The following is a 25,979-nucleotide window of genomic DNA, read 5'->3' on the forward strand; positions in this document are numbered from 1 at the left end:
AATAAATGCACCCAATGTGACTCATATGCATATTTGCTTCTGATAGGGTAGGATAGGAGGTTGTCTAGAAGGTTTTCTTTGCTTATCTTATTTGACTTTAGCAGAAATGATTCTGTCTTCTTTAATTCAAGAAGAACTGTGATACCTAGGCATCTTTCCTCTGTTTTGAACTTTTGGGCCCTGCAGACAGTCAGGTAGCAATGCCAAGATTTATCATCACCTCCAAGCAATCTTGTATCACACGTGTTTTGTGTTTCTTCTCTACAATTCCAAAACCATTACATAATTCTGGGTTTCCACCACTACCATGACAGGTACTGCTGCTGCATCCTGTGTCAGTAAACTCTTCACAGGAGTCTACTTAGAAACATACATATTATACGTACATTATATAAACATACATTTTCATATTGTGCTACTCTCTTATCTTTTAACCATGGTTGTTGGCTAAATCATACTTAATTTGGTATGTCTAATATTAAGTATAAACTCTTCGAAGTAGACCAGATTAAGAAATGATTCTGTGGGAAGATTGAAACTATACTTTAATGAGATTGGGTCTAATAATAGAATCTTGCAAATCTGATTGTGATTCTCCTCCCCTTTCTTCTATAACATTACATCAGACATCTGCTCACTCTTCTTTTAATACTCTCTCCCTTCCCAGGTGTTAAGGAATGTTTTCTTTGCATAATGGTTTGTTTCAAGCTGTCTCCTGGTTCTTTATACCAAGCCAACTCTAACACTTAACTATCCTAGGCAGAGATTCAGTCTTGTTATCGTTTCTCTGAAGAAAAAGTACTCTTTGCAATGATAATGGGGAATCTCACTCATAGCAGTTCTAGAACAGCTGTGAAGTTTCTTTGGCAAACACCTCTAATTGGCAATCTCCTTTGCTAATAAGTTTTAATGTGATTGAGCTGAACTAGCTGATGATACCAAATAACTATTGTGTTTATCATGATTCTGCAACTGTTGTTAAAGAGTTAATCTATCAAAGAACCTTTTTTCAGTACGATTCAATTTTTTGTAATTAATAACCAAATAGACAAGCATATTGCCTAGTTCTAGAACACATTCTAGCACAAGTGTGTGCCTCCACAAATGATAGCATTATGCAAAAATATTGTATTAGTCCTGAATTAAGGCTTGTGTAGTCGTTTCAGAACTATTGAATTATGTTAACAAAACATTTATTGGCTCCATTATGATATGCTATTTTGGTCAAAGTTGCTAATTAAAAGAGTGAAAGGAAGAGAAACAAACCACCAAAACATGTTTAGTCAGTACAAAGTGAAACTTATTAAAGACAAGTGGTTATTGATGAAGATTTATTTTCATTTAGTTGCATTTTAGTCAGAAGCGAAATATTTTACTAGTCCTGCAGATCATTTTAGATTCTTGGTCAATAAATAGAGTATCAATAAAATATGGAATGCTGTATAAATGTTCCAAAGGATTTTTCATATATACCATAAGGGCAGATACATTGTTTACTGATAAAATAATTACTTTGGTGACTATCTCTGTAAGCTATAAAGATCAATATATTGACCCTATGTCAATATGTCTACACTTCTTGGCTCTGGCACAATACACAGAGGATATACAAAAATCTGACTAGCAGCTTTGTTTTGTTTTTCACTAATTGCCACCATTTAATAAATCTACAGTGAAAGCAATATCATAACTAGTGTAATTTGCATTTATTGTAGATTCTAATTTGCCTGGAGCTGATAGTCTCAAGCATACATAAGCCAGTGACAGTTTGCTTAATAGCAGGAACCCTAATGAAGCTGTATTATCTTTAACAGAAAAAGCATTTAAAGAGGATTTAGAATAGTTTTCTCAAATTGCTGTCCTCAAGATATTCTGGGACTGTGATTCCCAGAATCTATGTGTTGGAAATTCTGGATATTATAGTCTGGTGTATATATAGATGGCAGTTGGCTGAAGATAGCTGATTTGCAGGGTTCATTAATTATACTGCTTTCCTTAGTAAATAAAATAAAACGATATCATTGGCATTAAAAGCAAAATGTACAAAAATTATGTTTTCTGCTTTAAATGATATTTGATATTTGAATTATGTTGTAATGCTAATTGGAGTCCTGTATATGGGTAAACATATGCAGAAATGTACCAATTTATGTCACAAGTTGGATAGTGCAACACTTAGTGGCTACATTCTTTTTGTAATTGCCTATTACAGCAATGGTGAACCTTTTTTGGCTAGCGTGCCATAAGGGGAAGAGCGCAGGGGGTCATGCGCTGGCAAGCCATACCCATAATGCAACACATGACCTCCCCAGTGCGCATGCATGCATGATATATACCCCCCATTTTTTGCATTCTTTTCTTGCCCTCCCCAAGCTCCAGAGGCTTTATAGGATCCTGTGGAGGGCGAAAACAGCCCCCCACACCCTCCAGAGGCCCTCCGGAGGCTTCAGGGACCTTCAGGAGGCTTAACTGAAGCCTCCAGATGACTAAAAATGGCCCTACGAGCAAACCGGGACTTCCAGTTTTCTCAGGACGTTTTTAGTCCTCTGGAGGCTTCATGGAAGCCTCCTGAAGATCCCTGAAGCCTCCAGAGGGCTTAAACCGACCCTACAAGAAAACCAGAAGTTCATTCCTGAATTTCTGGTTTGCCCACAGGGCCGGTTTTTTCTACTCCGGAAGCTTTAGTGAAGCTCCTGAAGCCTCCGGGGAGGGCGGGGGAGGGTCTTTTCGCCCTTCCCAGGCTTCTATAAAGCTTCTGAAGGCTGGGGATGGCGAAAAATCACTTTTAAAAAGGCTGAACTCAGCTGTGCCATAGGTTCACCATCCTGGGCCTATTATATGTACTTGTTTTCTTTTTGGCCAACAAGAACTGCTAACATGATTTCTTTGTCCCGTTCTCTAGTTTGAGATTGGAAAGACTCATGGATTTTATGTATTTTGTATCAACACATAATTGTAGTACAAAAGTAGTCAAATACACATCTTTAAAAGGGGGAAATATTTTTCAAATTGCAAATTGGTTTTTAATGGATATGTCATATATTCTCAGATATAAATTATATTAAATTCAATAGAACTCTCTGCAGTTACATGTTTATATTAATATGATTAAATCTAAAAGTTTCTCTGAAAACATTAAGGAAGGGAATCTGGCTGTGCAGATGTTGCTACAACATCTTTTTTATTGATCATGCTGTTAAAGTTGCTTGGAATTTTAACCAACATCTGGAGAGTCCCAACTCTACATTAAAACAACAAAGACAGATTTCATTTATCAGCTTAAATATATTGAGAGAAGTTTTACTAAAATATTGCTAATGAAGGAATCATTATGTTTGTCCTTCCCAAACTTTTAGAAGTTCTCAAAGAAACATCTGAAGAGCTTCTACTTGAGATCTATGCTCAAATGGGATATTCAATTATGTAAAGATACAGGTCCTATAGAGCAGTGTTAAAGATCATGTAGTAATCTGGTTGTTATGAATTATCTCTGTATCTGCCGGAAAATTTTTAAAAAATGTATGAAAATGTATGAAAGCAGAAGCTTTCTGCTTTTCATCCAGTTACATGTATGAAGTTCTAAATTATTCCATTATTCACACTTTCATATTTCAAATATTAATAACTGTGTAATTAATCAGTAAATGCAAATCACCAGAAGTATAAAAAGAATTTAATGTGTGTGTGCGTGTGTGTGTGTATCCATATCTTTACCATAACCAGCTGTGTCTCTCCTGATAATTACAGATCTCATTAACTTGTCTAGTTAACATCCTTAGCATCCTCATGATAGAAATTATACACCTTGCTATATATAATCCATTGAATTTGAATCAAGAAGACTTTGGCATGAAATTGATTTATGTTCCACAATAGCTGGAAACAACCGGACTCTGTATTCTTTGCAAGTGCCAAATGTGGGTTGTAGACAGATGCATGAGTACTATGCGAGATTTTTATTTTTTTTTGAGATTTGAGATTTTATTAACATTTGTAGGCCGCCCTTTTCCCTGAGGGGACTCAGGGCGGCTCACATAAAATCAGGGAGGGGGAATACAAACAATGACGTAGACACATATAATAAAAGTAATAAGCAACATACATTCATCATTCGGGAGGGGCGGCTATCCTTGTCCCCAGGCCTGATGGGCTAGCCAGTTCTTAAGGGCTATGCGGAAGGCCTGGACAGTGGAGAGGGTACGAATCTCCACGGGGAGCTCGTTCCAAAGGGTCGGGGCTACTACTGAGAAGGCCCTCCTCCTTGTAGTTGCCAGCCGGCACTGGCTGGCCGATGGAATACGGAGGAGGCCTAATCTATGAGATCTAATTGGTCGCAGGGAGGTAATTGGCAGAAGGCGGTCTCTCAAGTATCCAGATCCACTACCATGCAGGGCTTTATGGGTGACTAATAGCACCTTGAAGCGCATCCGGAGATCGACAGGTAGCCAGCGCAGCTCGCGGAGGATAGGTGTTATGTGGGTGAACCGAGGTGCACCCACAATCGCTCGCGCGGCCGCGTTCTGTACTAGCTGAAGTCGCCGGATGCTCTTCAAGGGCAGCCCCATGTAGAGCACATTGCAGTATTCCAGCCTAGAGGTCACAAGGGCCCGAGTGACTGTTGTGAGAGCCTCCCGATTCAGGTAGGGTCGCAACTGGCGCACCAGGCGAACCTGGGCGAATGCCCCCCTGGTCACAGCCGTCAAGTGGTGGTCAAACGATAGCTGTGGATCCAGGAGGACTCCCAAGTTGCGAACCCTCTCTGAGGGGTATAGAATTTGACCCCCCAGCCTGAGTGATGGAATATTGATCGAATCTTTGGGAGGGAAGACAACAGCCACTCGGTCTTTTCTGGGTTGAGCACAAGCTTGTTAACCCTCATCCAGTCCATAACGGCCTCAAGGCCTCGGTTCATCACGTCTGCCGCTTCATTGAGTTGGCACGGGGCGGACAGATACAACTGGGCATCGTCCGCATATTGATGGTATCTGATCCCGTGCCTGCGGATGATCTCTCCCAGCGGTTTCATGTAGATGTTGAATAGCAGGGGGGATAAGACCGAGCCCTGAGGCACCCCATATGTTAGGGGCCTAGGGGACGATCTCTGCCCCCCCACTAACACCGACTGCGACCTGTCCGAGAGGTAGGAGGAGAACCACCGCAACACGGTGCCTCCCACTCCCACCTCCCGCAGTCGTCGCAGAAGGATACCATGGTCGATGGTATCGAAAGCCGCTGAGAGGTCAAGGAGGACCAGGATGGAGGAATGTCCTCCATCTCTGGCTCTCCAGAGATCATCGGTCAATGCGACCAAAGCGGTTTCTGTGCTGTAACCAGGTCTGAAGCCTGACTGGAAGGGGTCGAGATAGTTTGCTTCCTCCAAGGACCGTTGGAGCTGGAAGGCCACCACCTTCTCAACAACCTTCCCAAGGAAGGGAAGGTTGGAGACTGGGCAATAGTTATTAAGAACAGCTGGATCCAGAGATGGCTTCTTTAGGAGGGGTCTCACCACCGCCGCTTTCAGTGCGGCGGGAAAGTTCCCCTCCCGAAGAGAGGCGGTAACAACCGCCTGGATCCAGCCTCGTGTCACCTCACTGCTGTTAGTAACCAGCCATATGCTCATAACTTGTAATGATTTGGCATTTAGATAAAACATAATAGAAATGTAAAGAAGTGGGGAAAGAGCAAGGAAATGTGCTAATCACATAGAATAGGCACAATTCTTCTAAACAAGTCTTTTTACAACTTTACATTCCCATGGGTATATGATTGGAAGAAAACTAGAAAGAAAATACTTCAAGTGTTAGTGTGGGAGAAGATGAAAAGAACCTCTACTATTTCTGGATCATCTAGACTTAGTAGAGAACTTGTTCCTTTTATAGTTTTTTTAAATATATTATTTCAAATGGAAATGTAGAAATAGAAGTCTAGACATAGTCAAAAATGAGAACTCCTTTTAGCATAGGTCAAGGTAACCTACCTGGAATGATTATCAGATTCTGGAGAACTCTGAACTGTACTAAAATTTAGTGTCAAATTACCAATTTTTAGTAGTGCCTTTTGTTTTAAAGAGTATAAAGCACATAATTGCGCTTCAAAAGGATTTATTATTTTATTTTATTGAATTAAATGTATAAATGAAATTATCAAACTTTTAAGAGCCAGAGAAGAAATAAAGGTAAGAGTATAGTACTAAAAACTTAATTGTTCTTTCCAGAAATCAAGTTTTGGGAACAGTTTATTTTGAGTTGAAGACAATGGTAGGCTAAGAATATGAAATAACTTTTTAATTTAGTTTGAATACTATTCAATTGAGATCCCATATAACTAGGTTAATTCCTGTCCATGAACCACAGTATAGCTCATCCTATTACAGTTATTATATCTGCCCTTATTGAATAAATATTACCCTAAAGAAAATTTGCAATGGTTACTAGCATTTCATTCAATATTAGCTTATCATTGGTCACATCCCTACATTATATAGGTTTTCTATTATTATCTTTGGAATATTTGTTGTCTTCTGGTATCATCAGCATAGCTGCTTGTCCCATTGATCAGCAGTTCTCTTTTGAAAATGTTTCTATTTTTTGGGTGTTGTAGATGAAATAGGTAGTTAACAAGATGCCATTAAATATTTTGTTGTAGGAGAACTTTATACATACTTTGAAGATAGCAATAGCAATAGCAGTTAGACTTATATACCGCTTCATAGGACTTTCAGCCCTCTCTAAGCGGTTTACAGAGTCAGGATATTGCTCCCAACAACAATTCGGGTCCTCATTTTACCCACCTCGGAAGGATGGAAGGCTGAGTCAACCCTGAGCCGGTGAGATTTGAACAGCCGAACTGCTGAACTGCAGTCAGCTGAAGTAGCCTGCAGTGCTGCATTTAACCACTGTGCCACCTCGGCTCTGGTTGTTATGAATTATCTCTGTTCCAACATTTATGTCACTAGTGGTCTCCTCAGTCTGTCTAAACTGAATAAGATTGTGATAGGGCCAGGAACTTGTACAAATAGCACTATGACCAGAAAATGGTCAGTCATGTTAACATCACAAAACAACATCTGACACAAGTCCATGACACACTTTATTTGTGCTCTCTTGCAGATGTATAACTTTTTTGTTAAATAGCATTGTGGCATTAGAGATATGATTACTCAATTAACTCTAATAACCAGATTTTAACTGGTTTGGAACTCATAGTCCACAAATCAAAACAGACTGTATTGTTTAATTGTTTTCTTTCTTTGTAGTTTTCTTTCCAATACCTTTAAAGCTAAGGGTAATACCGTGTTTCCCCAAAAAATATGAACTACCCCAAAAATAAGCCCTAGTGAAGGGGATTGTGCATGACCAACTTAGGATGTGGTGAGCAAGTGTGAGCTGGCAGTGTCTGGCAGCAGCTGCAGCCCAGGCTGCACAGATGAGTTGAGTTACCTGTGCAAGCAGGAGAGGGAAGCAGACAATCCGAATGCACTATGTGGGCCACAGAAAAGCTGAGTGATAAGAGAACCAGAGTGGCAGGCAACCACAGGAGGATCATCTTTGCACAGTGACATCGGTAGACAAAGGCAGAGAGGCGGGAAGAGGCAGGTGATCTGGATGCACAACGCGGGAAAACCGAGCACAGTGGGCTAGAGTGGCAAGTGGCCATGAGAGGCTCATCTTCGCCTCTCTCAGCTTGCCTACAGCATGCGTGGCATATTGGGTTCGCCTGCCTTCCACTCTGTGCGTTTGGATTGCCTGTCTTCTGCTCTGCTCCTTCCACTCTGCGCAGCCCCAGAGGGCACTGACCAAGGGACTGACAGGCTACAGTTGCTGCCAGATACCATCAGTCCTCACATACCTGTTGAGTCGTGTGTGTGCACTGGGGGGCAGGGCTGATCACTCTAAAATTGTGTTTCCTAAAAAAATAAGTCCTAGTGCTTATTTGGTACCCAAAAGACCAGGTCTTATTTTTCAGGGAAAGATGGTTTGTAACATCTTATGGCTTATCAACTAGGGAACAGATGCTATCTAGGCTATGGTAAATCGAGCTTCATCATACTTTTTTAAGTAAACAGATAGTTTACTCTTTGCTATGATTTTTTTCTAAGGCCCTTAGATTAAGGAAAGGTTTGATGGGGACCAACACAAACTCTACTCTCTGGCAAAGTTGAATTATTAAGATAGAAAACTTATATTTCTGCTCTATGGCAGAGACTGCAGTTTGGATAAAAAGCAATGGGATTGGTTCAATTAACATATGCATCCTTTTATAAAAATGGACTTTTATGAAATATTGGCAGGATTCCAAACATAATTACTTCCTTAAATTCACTATTTTTACTTCACTTCCTTAGACTTCACTATTTTTTACATGGCAAAATCCCCTCCCCCAATATTGTAAAAATATAGATTATTTTCCTATATTTGATTAATGTGTTTGTTGTTTCAGTCAAACACAAGTCATGGAAAAAGTCCTTGGATTGCGAAGTGTTAATTATTTCATCCATCTTTTGCATGGATTTGAAAAAACTGACTTTCAAACATTATTATTTGTTCTTGACATATGCTATTACTCAAGTTTTCCATTATTGCACCAATCATCTGCAAACTGAACATTATTTTATTTGTAATAATCACTCTAATACAACTTTTCCTACATCATGCAAAAAAGGCAGATAATATAACTGCATCATTTTTGTTCTGAGCCCCATTAGCATCAATTGTCAAATTTCTCCAACCTTGATTCAATTTACTAAATTGCCTGGCTAAACTCTTTCCCTAAACTAAAATTCTGCAGAAGTCTTCTGGATAGAATTCTGGATAAAAATCTTTATTGCAAACTAGTTGAAGCTATACAAAACAGTTATTTTCCCATTGCTTCTGTAAGGTTGTAAATGTTTATTGAAGTCCTCAGTATTTTTTCCCCACGGAGACTCTTTGTGTGCTGTTTAGAGGCCTTGAAGTTGAGTGGCTGTTGAGTGTTTGCATAACTGCCCACTCTAACCTGAAAATCACTGCTCTCAGCCTGCTTCTCACAGCAACAACACATTAAAAGCAGTACCTGAATTATCTCCAGGATTCTGAAATATCCCTTACACCTGGGAGAACATGAAGCTGAAATGGGAGGAAAGATGGTTCTTTAAATAGAAAATTGGAATTCTTGGGAGACCCTGCAGCTTTCTCTACTCAATGATCTCTAAACCGAATAGAAATACAAACTTCCATGTTTTCCATTTCTGATGCCCTATATTCATTTGGGTTCCAAGCACAGAAGAAAAGTAATATCTCTTTATTGTACTCTAGTATATTCTAGCAGTACGCATATAATCAGGTTTAATCCACATTAAATTTATTTTTATTTATTTCACAAGACTCCAATGAAAGCCAACTCTGAGAGACACTATTTATGGTTTTGTAACTTACATTAAAAATAAATAAGATTATGATATAAATATAATAGCAATCCAAACAATCTATTAACACACCTAAACAGGGAATAAAAACAAGCAGCAAGCCAATTGGGGGGAAGGAGAATAATCATAATCACTAATGGTGATTATTGGTGATGCTGCAGTGATTAGAATGCAGCATTGCAGGCAAACTCTGCCCACAGTCTGGAGTTCAATCCTGTGAGGGCTTGAGTTTGACTCAGCCATCCATCCTTATAAGGTTAGTAAAATGGGGACCCAGATTGTTGGGAGCAATATGATAATTGTAAAACTGTTTAGAGAGAGCTGTAAAGCACTGTGAATCAGTATAAAGAAACAGGTGCTGCCAAGGAAACAATGGGAGAAAAAAGGTAGGAACACCAAATAGTTTAATAGTCCAAGAAAAAAACTTAGGAAGAACCTATTCCCGTGATAGCGAACCTATGACACATGTGCCAGAGGTGGCATGCACAGACCTCTCTATGGGCATGTGTGCCTTCGCCAGCTGCTCTCTTCTGGGTTCCGGTGCTCTGACACGCACGTGTTCCAGTTTCAGCATTTGGCGCTGAAAAGGTTAGCCGTCACTGACCCATTCTAATGTATTAAGCAGTTAAAAGCAACAATGGGAAGTTTCTACTTTCATATTTGCAAGTATCTGTAATGTATCCATACAATAAAACACAGTTCACCTAGGTGTGTTTCTATCCTGGTATAACTGGGAGGATTGACAATGACCTGGTTGTTATGATGACTATGACCTTTTTACCTCTTATCTTGCTTCCCAAAGGTTATCTGAATTTTTCATTCTACGTTACATGAAAGAGAATAACTACAGTATATTAATAATTACAGTAAGAGCAATAGAATTGCTGCTTTTTCTATAGGGAAATTGTTAGGAGATATATGAATATGTTTTGAATTATTTTCCAAAATTTATTTACATTTAATTTATTAATCAAATACATGTAGCTCACTAAAGGAGATTTTGGTGAGTTACGTATGCAGCTCACAATAAACAGGTGTGAAACCAGAAATTTAAAAAAAAATACAAAAATCACATTATTACAAAAAATGTTCATCACCATATAAAAAGAACAACAGATCTTCAAGTTTGGAGATAACAAAGAAGGTCACACTTCAGTAATGAAACAAATCTACACAAGAGTTTCATCTATTTATGAGCTAAGTCTTTATTCAAATAATGGCTTAAATAATATTTTGTGCAGTTAAGACAGGTTTAATGATCTGTGTAAAAATTAGACTGCATTGTATGCAATATAATTTTTGACAATATAATCTTTGTGTGTGTGTGTTTGTGTTTTTTCTTTCTTTCTTGTCATGTTATGCTCCTTTGAGCTTTCTTTTTGATATATTACAGCAAAAAAGGGAGTGATCTCAATAATCACTTCATCTGGCAATAGCTAAAGACGATTTCAGCATATCATATTTCCAAGCTTGTGGGGGAGATTGGTGATGGGATGGTTTATGTCTCTATGGGATGGTTTAGGTCAAAATGGACCGTCCACTGGCAAAAGTGTCAAGGGCGGTCTCAGACTGTCGAGACCGCACATTGTATTGTCACGACACTGGCTCCTTCCCTCCCTGATTATAGCTTCTTGAAATGTGCATTGTAAAATAAAGGAAGAATGACTTTTGTTTAACCTCGCATTTAATCATAAATGCCAATGTTTATGAATTAATCAATATGCTTAAATAACAATATTACATTACTTTTTTAATGTATTTGGGGCATTGAAAATGGCTTGATTTTAAATGACTTGTATATTTTCCTTTTTCATACTTAAATTACAATGTACAAAGCATGTATTTTACTTTTTATATTTACATTTTACAAAGCTGTGGGCGGAGTTACAGATTATCTTGAAAATGCAAATTTTATAGCTGAGCAACAGCATTAATGAGTTCAACCAAAATGATGGGACCTTTGGAGTTCTACAGCAGAGGTTTTTGCATATTTGCTTTTATTTCCTACTATTTCCCCATTTCTTAATTTACTGCTATTATGTCTAAGGAAGAGTTTAGATAACTGCAACACTTTTACTTTCTTTTATGTCATTTTGTCAGCTTATAGTTTGCCAGTAATAGAATTACATTTTTTTTATATCAGCCAACACAGCTACGATTGCTTTACATGCATTTTAAGGAATGGGTTTGGAAAGAACATTTTATTTCTCAAATTCCTATGAAGGCAGGGCTGTAAATGGGGAAAAAGCAAGTAACAAAACCATGGAGTTTGCTGAAAGTAAATACAAAAGTACAATCAGACATACATTTGACACCTAAACTAGCCCATAAACTTACACAGTTTCCAATTCTAAAACTGTGTATTGTGAAACAACCATATTGATAAGGAAGAATGTATGAATAGGATTGCAACCACAATACACTGGATTTATGCTATTAGCAAAGTACTACAAACACAAGTACATAACTATTTTTATTAATCTACATATGGTAAAGCTATCAATGATAATGAGAACTTGAGGTGTACTTTTCTGAACCATTGTATATGTAGTCTCATGCAATGAAAATTTGTATTTACCAGAATATCACACTAAACACAGTCCCTGAACCTATGGAAGTATGTAAAGAAAATTTTTTTTCCATGAAGAACTTAATGGAGAAAAGACATTTATAAAAAAAATATAGCAATAATAGTTAGGTATGTCTAAAATATTGTTTGTACTTTGTTCTCTATGAACATATGCCAATACAAGAAGAATCTAGGTTTTGTCAGCTGGACAAAATAGAAGCTAACATTTTTGTGATTTATGGGGACTTTGGAAATAAGTGACAAGCCAGAATAAAAGAAGCAATCAAACTCCATTCAGCTTAATTTTTTTTAACCCTAATCCTATGCCAGTTCTATGAAAGTTCTTTTCCAAAGGAGAAAATTCAGCAGTGACAATTTAAGGCTTAAGGAGAAGACAGTATGGAATCTTTCGTAGGAAAATCTCACCTTCAAAACAGAACTATAACTGCTGGTTGAACAAAAATGCTTAGGGCAGAGGGCTGAATATTATGAATGAATTATTTATGAATTGACAAAACACATTGTGTACCTCTTCTTCACAGATTAAAAAAATAATGTGGAAAAGGCAATGGGATCCTATATAGAGAGATTACAAATTGAAGACATCATATGTTTGAAACAAAATTATTTCAGAATTAAAGTAATAGTCTTATATTTTAGAAGCATATCTTATGCTGGACTCTATGAAGTGAGCAGAAATTGTTCACTGTTGGAATCTGGTGGCATTGATCCCACAGTATTTAGAATGTTATATTCCATTGGGAAAATAATGTAGTATTAGCAGAATGAAATGCATCATAGGTTAGAATTTTTGTTTTTCCAAAGTTGTATTAAATTATTAAAAAGGAACAACTAATGAAACAGAACCATCAAACTTGTAGTTTTTCAAGGTCAGATGGTGCTCTATTCAGTTTGCAAACGCTGGATGAAGGGTTCCCTCTACTGGTGAAAAGTCTTCTTTGACTTTTTGACTGATCCACTGACACAAGGCTGTTACTGTATGTGTCCCTTTTGAAGCTTTGGGCAGGTACAACTTATGTCTCACTTTGTCTAGATTTCATTTTTGTAATCCCCACTAACTTCAATTAAAATAACTTCAGTTAGCTTTGTAGGCAACGCCTAGCACAGACATTTCTCAGAAATCCATACATTAAACAGGCATTGTTGAATCTCTCTCTCTCCCTTTCCTTCTCCCTCTCCCTCTTTCTCCAATTAGCTTTATGTAAAATAAAAGGGCTTTCTACCATGAATTTACTGAACTAAATCTGTGCTATGTGACTTTCTAAAAGATGTATTATTACATGTACACAAGGAGTTAGGCTAGTTTTCAGAAAAAGTGTCAATCAAGAAAAGGGGGGAATGATCAGATAATATTCTAGTACCTAGGCTAAATTAATCAACTCAAATGGAGTTGGGACTGTTGATGTAATGTTATTTTATTTTTATTTCACATATGGCAGCTTGAAAATAAAAATAAATTGTTTTGTCCACTTTGGGGATCATTGTTTTTAAATGTACTTTTGCATTTAAAATAATAAAACCAAATCTAATTTAAACATCATACATTTAAAATAATTTCTTCATCAGCCTAATAAAAGAAGATATAACACTTTTCCATCTCCTTTATTCTTAACAGCTCCAGAATACCATTGTAAGAGATTAATTCGGCTTGTACTTAAGATATCAACATGGAAAGAGAACACCACTGTTGTCTTTAAAATGTATACACTTAGCTAAAATATTCCTCATTTCATTTTCATGAAATTATTTGCTAGTTGATGACTGTCAAATGAATGTGAAAAGCAATCTTTGAAAAAGACAGGGATTGAGGTATTTAATTGGCATTGGTCTGCAGCAAAATTGCAAATTGGGTTTCTTCTATTCCTCTTAAGACATACTTTTGTGGCCCTTAGATTATCATGTGGATTATTTGGCAATTTCATAAAATAATCCATCCTAACATATAAGGGAACTCTCCAGTGAAGGAAAACTTTTTTTTCATAAAAATTACTTCATATAATAATAGTTAAAATGGACTGATAGAGTAATTCACTATAAGATCATTTATGTACAAATTCTACTCTCACCTGATATGGAAATAATAATTTAGGTAATCTAAATATGCTGTTGATTTTTCAGACTCTTTTATGTTTACTATAGAGAATACTACAAAACCTTAAGAAACACTTCAGAGTTTTAAAACACTGAAGATTATTAGTAAATGTGCAAATGTCACCTGTTCAAACTTTCTAAACTAAGCAGTCACATTTCATGTCCCATGCCATTTTTACTTCATCTAGGACATACAGTATATGCTAGAATGAAATAGCTTCCTGATATAGTTAGTCCTCGACTCACAGTAGTTCATTTAGTGATTATTAGAAGTTACAATGGCACTGAAAAAGTGACTTATAACCATTTTTCACACTTAGGAGTGCTGCAGCATTCCCATGTTCACGTGATTTACATTTGGATGCTTGACAACTGATTCCCATTTATGACGTTGAAGTTTCCCAGGGTCATCTGATCCCCTTTAGCAACCTTCTGACAAGCAACGTCAATAGGGAAGCCAGATTCACTTAACAACCTTGTGATTAAATTCATAAGTGTGGTTAACATGAATTTTATGAATCGGTTAACAAATGTGACAAGAAAAGTTGTAAAATGGGGCAAAACTCATTTAACCAATTTCTCACTCAGTAACATAAATTTTCTGCTCAATTATGTTCCTAAGTCAAGGACTACCTAAAATGTTTACGAATTTTACGAAGTTGATGCTGTCCTAATGTGTGTTTGTTTGTTTTTTCACATATATTCCTCCATACTATTTCAAAAATTTCAGAGTAATGTATATCAAATTCTTGACACTCAAGCATTTTTATCTAGTTGCCATGGTCAAGGATGCCTGCATTGTATGGCCTTAATTTAGATTTATTTTAGAGAGTGCAGAGAAATGTTTTCTAAATGTGTTCTTATCATTTTTAAAAGAAGTCTTTTGCCAGCGATATTTGTCTAACTTGTAGTACACATATGTGAACATTTCATGAAATTATGCAAAATCCATGACTTCCGTAGTTTGACAAAATTTGAAATACAAATGTAGTATATAAGGGTGTAAAATATAGCATGACAATACCACATACTTGTCAACATTTTGAAATAATCGTGGATTACTGCAGTTGTATGAGCCTGGAAACCCATAAGTACCAGTTCCAAATATTCCCCAAAGTTATTATTAATTTGTAATTTTTATGGAGCAGAAATGGAATATTGATTAATCACTGAAATGACATATTATTAGGTATTTTTAATTTTAATTTTAAATGATTTTTAACTACTTAGAACAAATTATATTTCAGATACTCCTATTGCCTGCCTGTTTCTCACTCTCTCTGTCAGATAAGCTAAAGATTTTACCCAGGAAATAACAATTCACCAAGTCTTTTTATTTTAATCATTTTAAGTAACTGAGCTGTTACATGTATATAAGAAAAGTATTAAAAGTTATACTCAATAATATTTAATTTGAATGATCAAAACTGAACGGTTTTCCTTATTAACTGAGTCTTAATTAACTTTAAGTTAATTAAGAAGAAGATGCAGAACAAATTAGATTTATTATGCTCCCTGCTGAGAGAGAGAGAAATGGATGGAGAGAGGGAGATAGAGAGAGAGGGAGGGAGCGACAGACAGACAGACCATGGGTGATGTGACTTTTTAATGTTTTTCTTCAAAAAAAATGTTATAAAGTTATAATATCTTGCCTTTTTGGTCTTCTACTTAAGAATAGTTTGAGTTGAACTTCTGGCATAGAATTTAAAAGACTTTTAAACTACTTATTTTAATTTTTATGGGATTAAAAGGAGTTTATAAATCCTAGAACAATTATCCTGTTGGGGAAATGTTTTTCATTTTTAATAGAATATTTATTAAAGAAATTCTAACTTCTAAAATTAAATATTGAATTTTATTTCCTAAAAGTACTTAGAAAGGGTGAAAATAATATATTTTACAGTTCAGTTTTGTTAGTTGGTTTGAATTGGATGGTGTTTTTTTTTTTTTAGAGTTGTGTGACATGGGATGGAGATAAACTTCTATGTGTGCAGAAAGGAGAAAAAGAAGACCGTGGTTGGAACCAATGGATTGAAGGAAATGAAATGCACTTAGTAAGGAAATTATTATTATTATACAATTGTATCACAGCGGCCAGTTGTTTCGCTGGATTTGGCATTGGTTACTAGTCGGGCCCCACCCAGGGGCCTAGGACGTCGTAACGTATTTTTGTAATATGCGTGCAGATCCAAGCAGTGCGGCTTTTTGCATTTGACTGATGGTGATTTTGTCAATTTTTAACTGTTTTAAATGTAATTCCAGTGCTTTTGGAATAGCACCCAGTGTGCCAATTACCACTGGAATTATTATTATTATTATTATTAGTTATTAAATATTACTGTCAGAGTTTTGGCAGTGTGACTAGTATTATCTGATAAACCCAGGAACAATAACACAGCACACAGACCCTTAAGACAATTAAAAGTGGTTTATATACAGACATATACATGCAGGAAATGAATTCCCTTACCATTCACTACAGACACAAGGAGAGAACTGAATACACAGTAAGACAGAGAAACTCCTCTCTAATGATCATCTACATATAGACTCCTCTTAAAACAGTAAATGACTTGTGTGGACCCCACCATCAGATTCTTAAAGAGGCAATGCCTGTATTGCTGAATCATCCTCATTGCATCAACCTTGCTGATGACAGCTTACAACCTTTCATCAGCTGGCAGTTATTACGTAAATCTTCAGTACCTTGACAATTGCCATTAAAGGTAAAGATTAAAAAAGAATAAAAAGAAAAAAATAGAAAAGAAAGAAAATAAGAATATAGTAAAGAAAAAAAAATTAAAGTAAGTACTTCCTTTTTCATCATAACAAGTGAAAACAAGTAATTTTAATAATTTATCAATTCCCTTCAAATAGAACAAATGACAAATATCTTCTTCTGATATGTCATCTCTTATCTATAAACAAATGCTTAAAGTCTCATTGTCATTCAGTCCTGTCTATTTAACATTGAATTTAACTTTGATCAAATAAGCCTTTATATTCTTTCCTTTTATTTTTAACAATGTTGAAATAACAATTTGAAAAAATAATCAATACATTAAGAACAGTGTAAATAAAAACTTCAAATAATGTCTTAGAACTTGATTTCATTTTTTCTTTACCTCTTCTCTCAAAAGTCTTTGAACTTTTCAGAAAACTCTTTTGTAAATCCAACATAGGAAAGTTATTCAGGTCACTCTTTTGATCTTTTACTTGTATATCCCTTTTAATTAGTATTAATATCCTGATTTTCTTTGTATATGCAATAGCATCTTTTTTATAATGTTTATATCCACTTTCTGATCAGTTTTTATTTCATCCAGTAAAACTTGTTCCATAACATCTTTCAAACTTGGTCTATCTCTAATGAATCTCTAATGAAGAGTGTGTTTTAAAATAAATTTCTGGGTTCATTGTACAAAAAGACCCTTCAGTACATCAAATATTGAAGTATTTTGCTCCATTCTGTATTAGTAAGTCAAATCTACCCGTAAGTATTCTTCTTTCATTGTAATCTTTAGTTTCTCTGGTTCTCTTTCTAGTTTCTAAAGGGGTGACCTAGTGGCTCAGTGGTTAAGACCCTGAGCTTGTTGACCAGCAGCTCAGGTTCAAGACCTGAGTATATGCAATGAGGTGAGCTCCCATCCTCAACCCAGATCCTGCCAACCCAGCAGTTCAAAAGTATGAACACATAAGTAGATAAATAGAAACCATTAAGGTGGGAAGGTAACATTGCTCCATAACATTATGCTGACCACAAAAACATCTTTGGGCAGCACTGACTCTATTGCCTTGAAATGGAGATGAGTACTGCCCCCCTACAGTCGGCAATGATTAGCAAAGTAAAATGCACAGGGACTCCTTTACCTATCATGATTCTTTTTTAAAAAAAAGATTCAAACCATAGCATTTTTGCACAGGCAGAATCTGATTTCAAATCCATCTGAATCTCTCTTTTGTTTGTAACTTTCTAAATTCAATGTTGTATTCACCCTTTTCCTGTTTATTCCAAAATTTAAAAACCTGCTATTACTACATTCATGTCAGAAGCACCTACCAAGGCACTTCTGACCTACCAGGGATTAGCTGGTGACATTACAATTACCAGGGAAACCTTTCTTTTCATGTTATTCTGTTATTTTTCCATCAAAGTAAAATTAAAACTTGTTTTGCTTTTTGAAGCAATTATTTTGCTATTGAAGGAAACTCTCTAATGCTGTCCAAAATTTATCAGTCCACATATTCATAATAGGTGAAAAGCAATTAACAAACAATTTCAAAAAATGATTAGAAAAGGAAGACACTGGTCCTATTCAAACAAATATGGCTTTTTCTAAGCCACTGGGAAAGTGCTATCTTGAAAAGCGACTTTTTGGACCACTTGTGTCATTTCAAGTCCTCTCCATGAATAGCTCACAATCATCAACTCTTTTAATGGAGGCATTTTCAGTTTTTCAGCCCAGTAGTCCAGATATGAAATTATTTAAAATGTGTGTCTTCTTCTCTACTCTTTCCTAACTCTTTCCTTCATTTATTAAATGCAGTAATCAATATCTTGCTTGAACACTGCCGATCTACAGAATAATTAAGCATTGATGGATGTCTGAAATACTTAATAGCAATACCAAGTTTACTATATTCTTTCATAAACAGCATTGATCTAAATAGAAGGAGGCATTCTAGTAAACTATCCATTTTTTCTTGCTGTATCAATCTTTCTGTATCAGTGAAAGCATGTAATAGGAACATTCCTAACACCAGTAATGGCATAAAGAAAATTGGAATTGGGGTTATTTTTATACCCTAAACAGTACATCATAAACAATGTGCGCATAATGTAGGAAGAGCAGCTGTTCTTTTTAATGTTCCTTCCCCCCCCCCCTTAAGATTAAAATCATTTATAGCTTTGGAAATGAAAGTGAGCAATTCACTTTTGAAAGCATCATTTTCTTTCCAGCCATTATCTCTGACAATCTATCTACTAGTACCTAATAAACTTTATCATTTCTTTCTCAAGTAGTTCTTTATAGCATTGAAAGCTCTCTTACCCACAAGAGCTTACAAAACTAACTCTCCAAACTTGGAACTTCTAAAATGCATTTCCTTATTAGGTCAGGATAATACATGCATAAGCATCCAGGTGAACCTTTAGGTATTTAAATTGAATTGGCAGATGAATCTTTAAGCAAACAGAGAGGAATATGCTAAAACCTCAAATATGAAGAGACGCCATATTTAAAAAAATAACAAATTCAAAAATAACAAGTAACATGTAATCTGGTATCAAAATGTTAGCAAGCCATGTGTCCATGGGGCAGCCATTCCATTTACCAATGTAAAAGTCATTATGTGTTGGGGTGGAGAAATGTACCACAGATCTTAAAATCTGTAGTAGATCACAACAGAGAATATCATCCTTTAAATGGCCAAATTTTGGCTTTTCATGCTTTACCATAACCAAATAAATTTGCGAATCCTTATGTACTATACCTTAAGCTGCTTTTGGTTGTATTTTCAGTATGCCTATAAGACTTGCATTATCACTTCTCTAAACCCTAAACATTCTGTAACGTTTAATATTCTTTCCTTGTACCTTTCAAATATGAGAATGCTATTTTATTAATATATTTTAATGTCTGCTGTACACATTTTTGAATTTTTGAAAAATCTTTTCATTTGCAAAACATCTAGTTAAGATTTATTCCAAGATGCTTCAGTAATAATACTTTATGTCCTCTTGAATGCCAGACACTATTCCATATGTTAATTAGTCCTTTTGCAATGTCTATTAAATGATCTGCCATAAGCTTCAGATGTTTGTTCATGATTATTTCTGGACAGCTCAGTTTCAAGTCAGCATTTTCAAGTCAATTAATGCACACATTTTTCTTAGGTTAATTTCTGTAGCATTCTAGATCTCATTTCTCTGTTCTTGTCAAGCATGGTTATTCATAACTTATTTTAATTAAATGATTCTTTCTCTTCTATAGGTGGCCTTTTATTTGATGGTCTTCCTGTCGCAGTGTCTTACATCCCAACTGCATTTATTTTGTAACTGAATTCATTTCATACGAAAGATACATAATACATGGCACTCTATTTTTTAAATTTTTTTGTTGAACTAGTTCGATTCCAGCTGATACACTTTTAAATCCAAAGTGCTCTTCTCCTTCCTGTTCAAATTCCATTCAGATCACATATTTCCTTTAAGTTTTTCAGTCCAGAAATGTTTTTATTGTCTGAGAAGTTATATCAAAAACTCCAATTTTGACTGAAAAAATTATGTTCAGAGCATTCAGGTAATTTGTCTCTTAAAATATATTGGTATCATTGTCTAAAGTCTCTCATATAGAAATTCAAGTCTGATATTTTGTGTTAAATCAAAGACATGAGAAAATGACAAGAAAAGCATCCGGCTGAATCATAGTATAAGCCCATGCAATCTAGTTCATTGGGTCACAGAATGCATTTCAAAGTTCAAACACCTTGGCTTGGCAGCAGTAATCCTTCCCACTGTTGCTTCTAGCGACAAGTATTTAAGGCACAGTGCCGTGATTCAAAAGGTAGAAAACAGCCATCAAAATTAGTAGTCACTGAGGCACTAGTTCTCCATAAATATCTCTGATCTCCTTTTAAAAGCATCCAAATGAACTTCCATTACTATAACTGCTGGCACAGTGAATTCCCCAATTCTTGTATTATGAGAAAAAGTGAAATTTGCTTCTGTTTATCATGAATGTCCTTGTATTACATTTCAGTTCTAAACTTCTGAAAGAGGAAGAACGTGTATCTACATTATCATAGTGATGCCATGTGTGATTTTATATAACTCTACAATGCTTCTCCTTGTCCTATTACTTCTCACATTTCTATTTAAAAAGACCCTGTTGCCACAGTCTTTCATAAAAAAGAAGTTGCTCCAGTCCCCTAATTATTTTTGTTGTTCTCTTTTCTCGTCCCTGATACACAATTTATAAAGTTTGTGACCAGAACTATATACTGTTAGATTGGGGTTAATGTCAGGGTTCCAAGTAACACCTCTAACGAAAGAAGACTATGAGACTTGAGGTTCCTCAAAGTTCCATTTTATTGGAGATGTCATATTGATACATCTGGGAAACTCCGAATCTGAAAGTTTCCAGGTTTTCCCCACCCAAAAGAAAGTTCAACTCTCTGCCCAGCAGCCACATGTCCATCACATGATCCAATCAGGCACCACCCTAACTAGACATGGCTCCCAGTCACCTTATCGCAACTGCAGGGCCAGTTGACCTTGGACATTCTTCTGAGGAAGAATGTTATTATGGGTACTTATCACCCACACTCTGTATAATGCCCCTCCCATTTCCCTACAGTAGAAAATGTGACAGGCCTGAAATTCAAAAGGTAAAAAGATGGGTTGCAGGTCTGACATTGCTCCAAAGGCAGTCTCATTATGAATTTGCACAAGGAAATTATTATATTTGCAGTTCTGTTTTTAGTTCCCTTTCTAATAATGCCAAACATGGAATTTGCCTTTCTTTATAGCAATTGCACCCTGAGCCAACTTTTCATCAGGTTTACTGTAATTCTCAGAATCCATCAGCACCAACTCAGATCAAATCAGTGTATAAGAGGAAATTCTGAATCTGTTGATGTGATTGTCATCATCGTTGAATTATATAGTTTGAAAAGCAAGTAGAAAGAATCACATCTTAGCCTAGTGTTCTTGAGTCATTCGAGTTCTAGCCAGGGACCTAGAAATCTGTCCTAGTTATTATTATTATTTGTGCTAAGATGCATTTGTTTACCCAGAACTACATTTGCCATTTTGAAGCCAATTTATTTAATCTGAAATTCTTTCACAATCTTATTTTTATTTTATCAACTTAAACAAACAAGGCTAGCTTATTCCATAGTATTCACTCCATATATACAAATGGAAAACTTCCTTTCCTAGCAGGTACAGGATGCCACAGTGGGTGATTCCAAACAGATAATTTAAAAGGAGAGCTATCTATATATTTCTACTTTGATGTATTTTATTGCTTTTCTAAACCATGAGGCCACCTGTGCTCTTATCCAATGCCTGGGTTTTGTCCAAGAGCCTTTGATGACAGAATTATCAAAGGCTCTGTTTTTTGAAAACCAACATACAGCATCTATTGGATTTACAGGCTTGTTGACACTTATCAGAAAAATGTAACTTAGTGAGACTAGGTTTAGCTTTACAAAAGCCATGCTGGTTTCTTTTCAGCAAAGTTAAAGCTTTCTTCTTGCTTTTTTTGTCTTCAAAATTATTTCCATTCCACAAGATTTCTAAAAGATCTGTATCTGTGCTCTTGGACTTCAAATCTTCCATTTTAGTTTGGAAAATCCTAGCATTGGCATGTAAGGACTTACTGTACATCAACTCTCCCTTTTAGATTTCCTGTGGTACACTCCATCTCATATTTGACTTTGACTGCAGTGATTCCCCTGAACATTTACTACAACAAATCATCCTCTTCTTCTGGGAATAATTTTTCCAGAATTAGCTCTTTCCATCCTGCCAATTTTTTCCTGGGATCAAATTTAAAACTGTTCTTCCCCATTTTTCATTTCATGTGCCCACCTGCCTTGTACATACTGTTTCAAGTGCAGCATGTCCATTTTGTTCAGACCTGTCCTGTCCCTTGAAGTATTCCAATAATTCATAAATCTAAAACATTTGTACTGCCTCATTAATGCACTGAGACTATTCAGCTCTGCCTTATTCAGCACTGTCTATAGGAAAACTATCATTAGTGACACATCAGTTGTGACATCCTGATTTAAACCAATTGCTTAACAACATAAATGGAACATCTAGCATCTTGATTATTCTTTCTTGCAAGAACTACCTAACTGAACAGTGTGTAACTTCTACTATTTTTATCCTATCAATCTATGTGTAGTTCTAATAATAGTCCTAACCCATCATATAGTAACCATCCCAAGCTAAAAGCATATCCTTAGCATGATAAGATACCAATTAATTTTTCAAGGACTGGATTCTAAGATACTCTTTTTTGAATAACATCCTCCTACCTGTGAATTTACTTTAAAGACATTATAACTGAAGCCGGATGCTGCTATTTCAATCCACTCAGTACAATACATAATCATACTGGCAATACAATGGCATACTTGTAATTATTCGTTAAGGACTTTAAGTCAAATAACTTAAAGTATCAAGATAAGAGAGGGTCAAATATTCTGGCCTCCTCACTGATACAAATGGACCAGTTTACAAGTCTGCCTGACTGTACTTTATAAAGAATTAGTGATACTTTGTCCCTGGATACATTTTTGTTTACGTATCATTGCAGCTACTGATTGTTGGTGTTAAATGTAAATAAGGAATTCTAAAATCTTCCCCCATAAAAAAAGCTTTTGATATTTCAAAAGTGATTATGTTATAAAATTATTTTCCAGTAAAAGTATGTGATCCAGAAAAATAGAATCCATTGTTGCACACAAGAACATTTAATAGATGATGTCCACTTGAAATACTTAAAATTTGCATATCAAATGTCTATGTTTGAGAAAGAAATAATTTAAGCCAGTATATAATTATTTTTTTACATATTCATTGTATCTTCACAGCAATCCTGAAAGGTGAGTTGGACTGAAACAAGAAATGTCATACAATAAAGGAGAATATTTGTAGCTCAGGATTGAAACAGGGGTTGTTTGGTGCTTCTCTGAACTTGGTTACTTAGTAACCTAGTTTGGGCAATAAAACTTCTCGAAGAAAGCAAGTGCTAGTAATCATCAGTGCTAGAAACTTTTACAAGAAAGCAAGTGCTAATAATCACTACTAGAACTAGTAATCACTACTAGCACTGTAGATTAGGTAATGAAACATCTGCAAGAAAACAACCAAGCTCAGAGAGCACTAAGGGCCCCTCAATAAATGTCATACAATGAATTTTTAAGATTAAGATGAGATTCTCTCTGTTTTAATCTTTGAGTTTAATTTCTTATGCTTCTATTGTAGATAGCAAAGGTTTTGCATGATAAATATATAGATCTGACTAAATAGCAGCTAAAAATGAACTTCCCTTTTCAGGAAATCAGAGCTTGTGGTGTCAAGTGTAAGCAAGTATTTAAGAAGGTACAGTGATAAGCCTGACCACAGGAATCAAGAAGCTTGGACAGAATGAATGAACCTGCTGCCAACTCTACAGATGCTGTGGTGCACAAATATTCTTCAGTAACACTTAGAAAAGAAGCCATGGCCAACATAAACTTGCATCTAATTTTCTCAGATATAATATAATAAATTCACATTAACATTGATGAAACCTACTGCATTTCAACATATATGTTCTGTTGATTATAACATTTATTATGGATACTACATTTAAATACGTACTAGAACTGTCCACAAGGAATTCAAACTGTGAAACCAATTCAGATTTTATTTACCGTAGCTTGAAATCATGGGCGTATAGCCACAACTTTCAACAATCCATTTTTCTGGAACAGTTAGATTTCTTCTCCATAAATAATCTCTCTTAGATAGATTCACCCAATTACACAATTTTATAAATACTTTCCCACCATTTCATATGTGCTGCACCGTCAATTTTTATTTAGTGACTGCAGATGGGACTGGTAACTTAGTCCTTAAGTGAAGCACTTGCTAAGTAAAGAAAATCACACAGCCACAACTGGCTTATGATTTTAAACAGGATGATACATACAGACTGTTGAACATGAGACCGAGAATAGAAACAGAGACATTGTGAAAGTTTTAATTGTGGACATTGCTCACAAAGTAACTTTTCAGCACTGTTGTAACTGAACAATCACTATCCAAAATGGTCACTAAGTGACAACTACCTGTAGAGAATTATCACTCATAGTCATTGAGAATAAAGTCAACATACTGTACACCAGGGTGTCAAATTGGTGGCCCGCAGACCAAATGCGTCACATGCAGGCTATGCCCACCCCAGCTCCGCAAGGGTAAAAACATTGATACATCACGTGACGGCAACGTGACTCCGCAAATTTGACACCCATGCTATACATGGCAATCACAATCTACTTACTAAGAGCATTTTCAGGCAGCACCTTTTTTAATTCCCTATAGCTTACTTAATCACCTTCATTCTTCCCAATTTGGGATTGTACAAAAATACTCTTGAGTTAGATAGTACCGATGGTCCTCAACTTATGGCTACAATTGAGTCCAAAATTTCTGTTTTTCACATTTTAAGTGAGTTTTGCCCCATTTAACAACTTTTCATGCCACAGTTATTAAGTGAATCACTGCAGTTGTTAAGTTAGTAACTCAGTTGTTAAGTGAATCTGGCTTACCCGTTGACTTTACTTGTCAGAAGGTCGCAAAAGTTGATCACATGACCCTGGGACACAGCAGTGCTCCTAAATATGAACCAGTTGCCAAGCATCTGAATTTTGATGCTGCAAAGGTCAAAGATGTGAAAAATTGTCACATTTTTCAATGCCATTGTAACTTTGAACTGCAACTAAACGAACTGTTGTAAGTCAAGGACTACCTATTCTCCTTCATCTTTGATCTGTCCAATAAAGGTAAAAGTAAAGGTTCCCTCACACATATGTGCTAGTCGTTCCTGACTCTAGAGATCGGTGCTCATCTCCATTTCAAAGCTGAAGAGCCAGCGCTGTCCGAAGACATCTCCACGGTCATGTGACCGGCATGACTAAACACCAAAGGTGTACAGAACACTAACCTTCCCACCAAGGTGGTCCCTGTTTTCTCTACTTGCATTTTTTTATATGCTTTTGAACTGCTAGTTTGGCAGAAGCTGGGACAAGTAACAGCTCACTCTGTTACGTGGCACTAGGGATTCAAACGCTGAACTGCCGAGCTCTCTGATCAACAAGCTCAGCATCTTAGCC

The 25,979-nt window shown here is 36.0% G+C and overlaps 1 protein-coding gene across 2 annotated transcripts in view; it reads left to right on the top strand.

The window, feature by feature from the left end:
* RBP1 (retinol binding protein 1) overlaps window positions 1-24,988 on the top strand; it is a 34,988-nt gene extending 10,000 nt beyond the window's left edge. Inside the window, exons 3-5 of one of the 2 annotated variants that reach the window (XR_015697950.1) lie at window positions 16,037-16,138; window positions 20,078-20,386; window positions 24,160-24,988. Coding sequence is in view for 1 of the 2 variants with exons in the window: in XM_087724932.1 (XP_087581058.1) it covers window positions 16,037-16,138; window positions 24,160-24,213 (156 nt within the window). In the remaining variant the exon portion in view is untranslated. The remainder of the gene's footprint in view (window positions 1-16,036; window positions 16,139-20,077; window positions 20,387-24,159) is intronic. The other variant, XM_087724932.1, reaches the window with a different exon arrangement.
* The last annotated feature ends 991 nt before the right edge of the window (window positions 24,989-25,979 follow it).

Source organism: Thamnophis sirtalis, unplaced genomic scaffold, assembly GCF_051295495.1.
Source record: "Thamnophis sirtalis isolate CommonGarterSnake01/CBP01778 unplaced genomic scaffold, rThaSir2_p1.2 scaffold_11, whole genome shotgun sequence".
Lineage (NCBI taxonomy): Eukaryota > Metazoa > Chordata > Lepidosauria > Squamata > Natricidae > Thamnophis > Thamnophis sirtalis.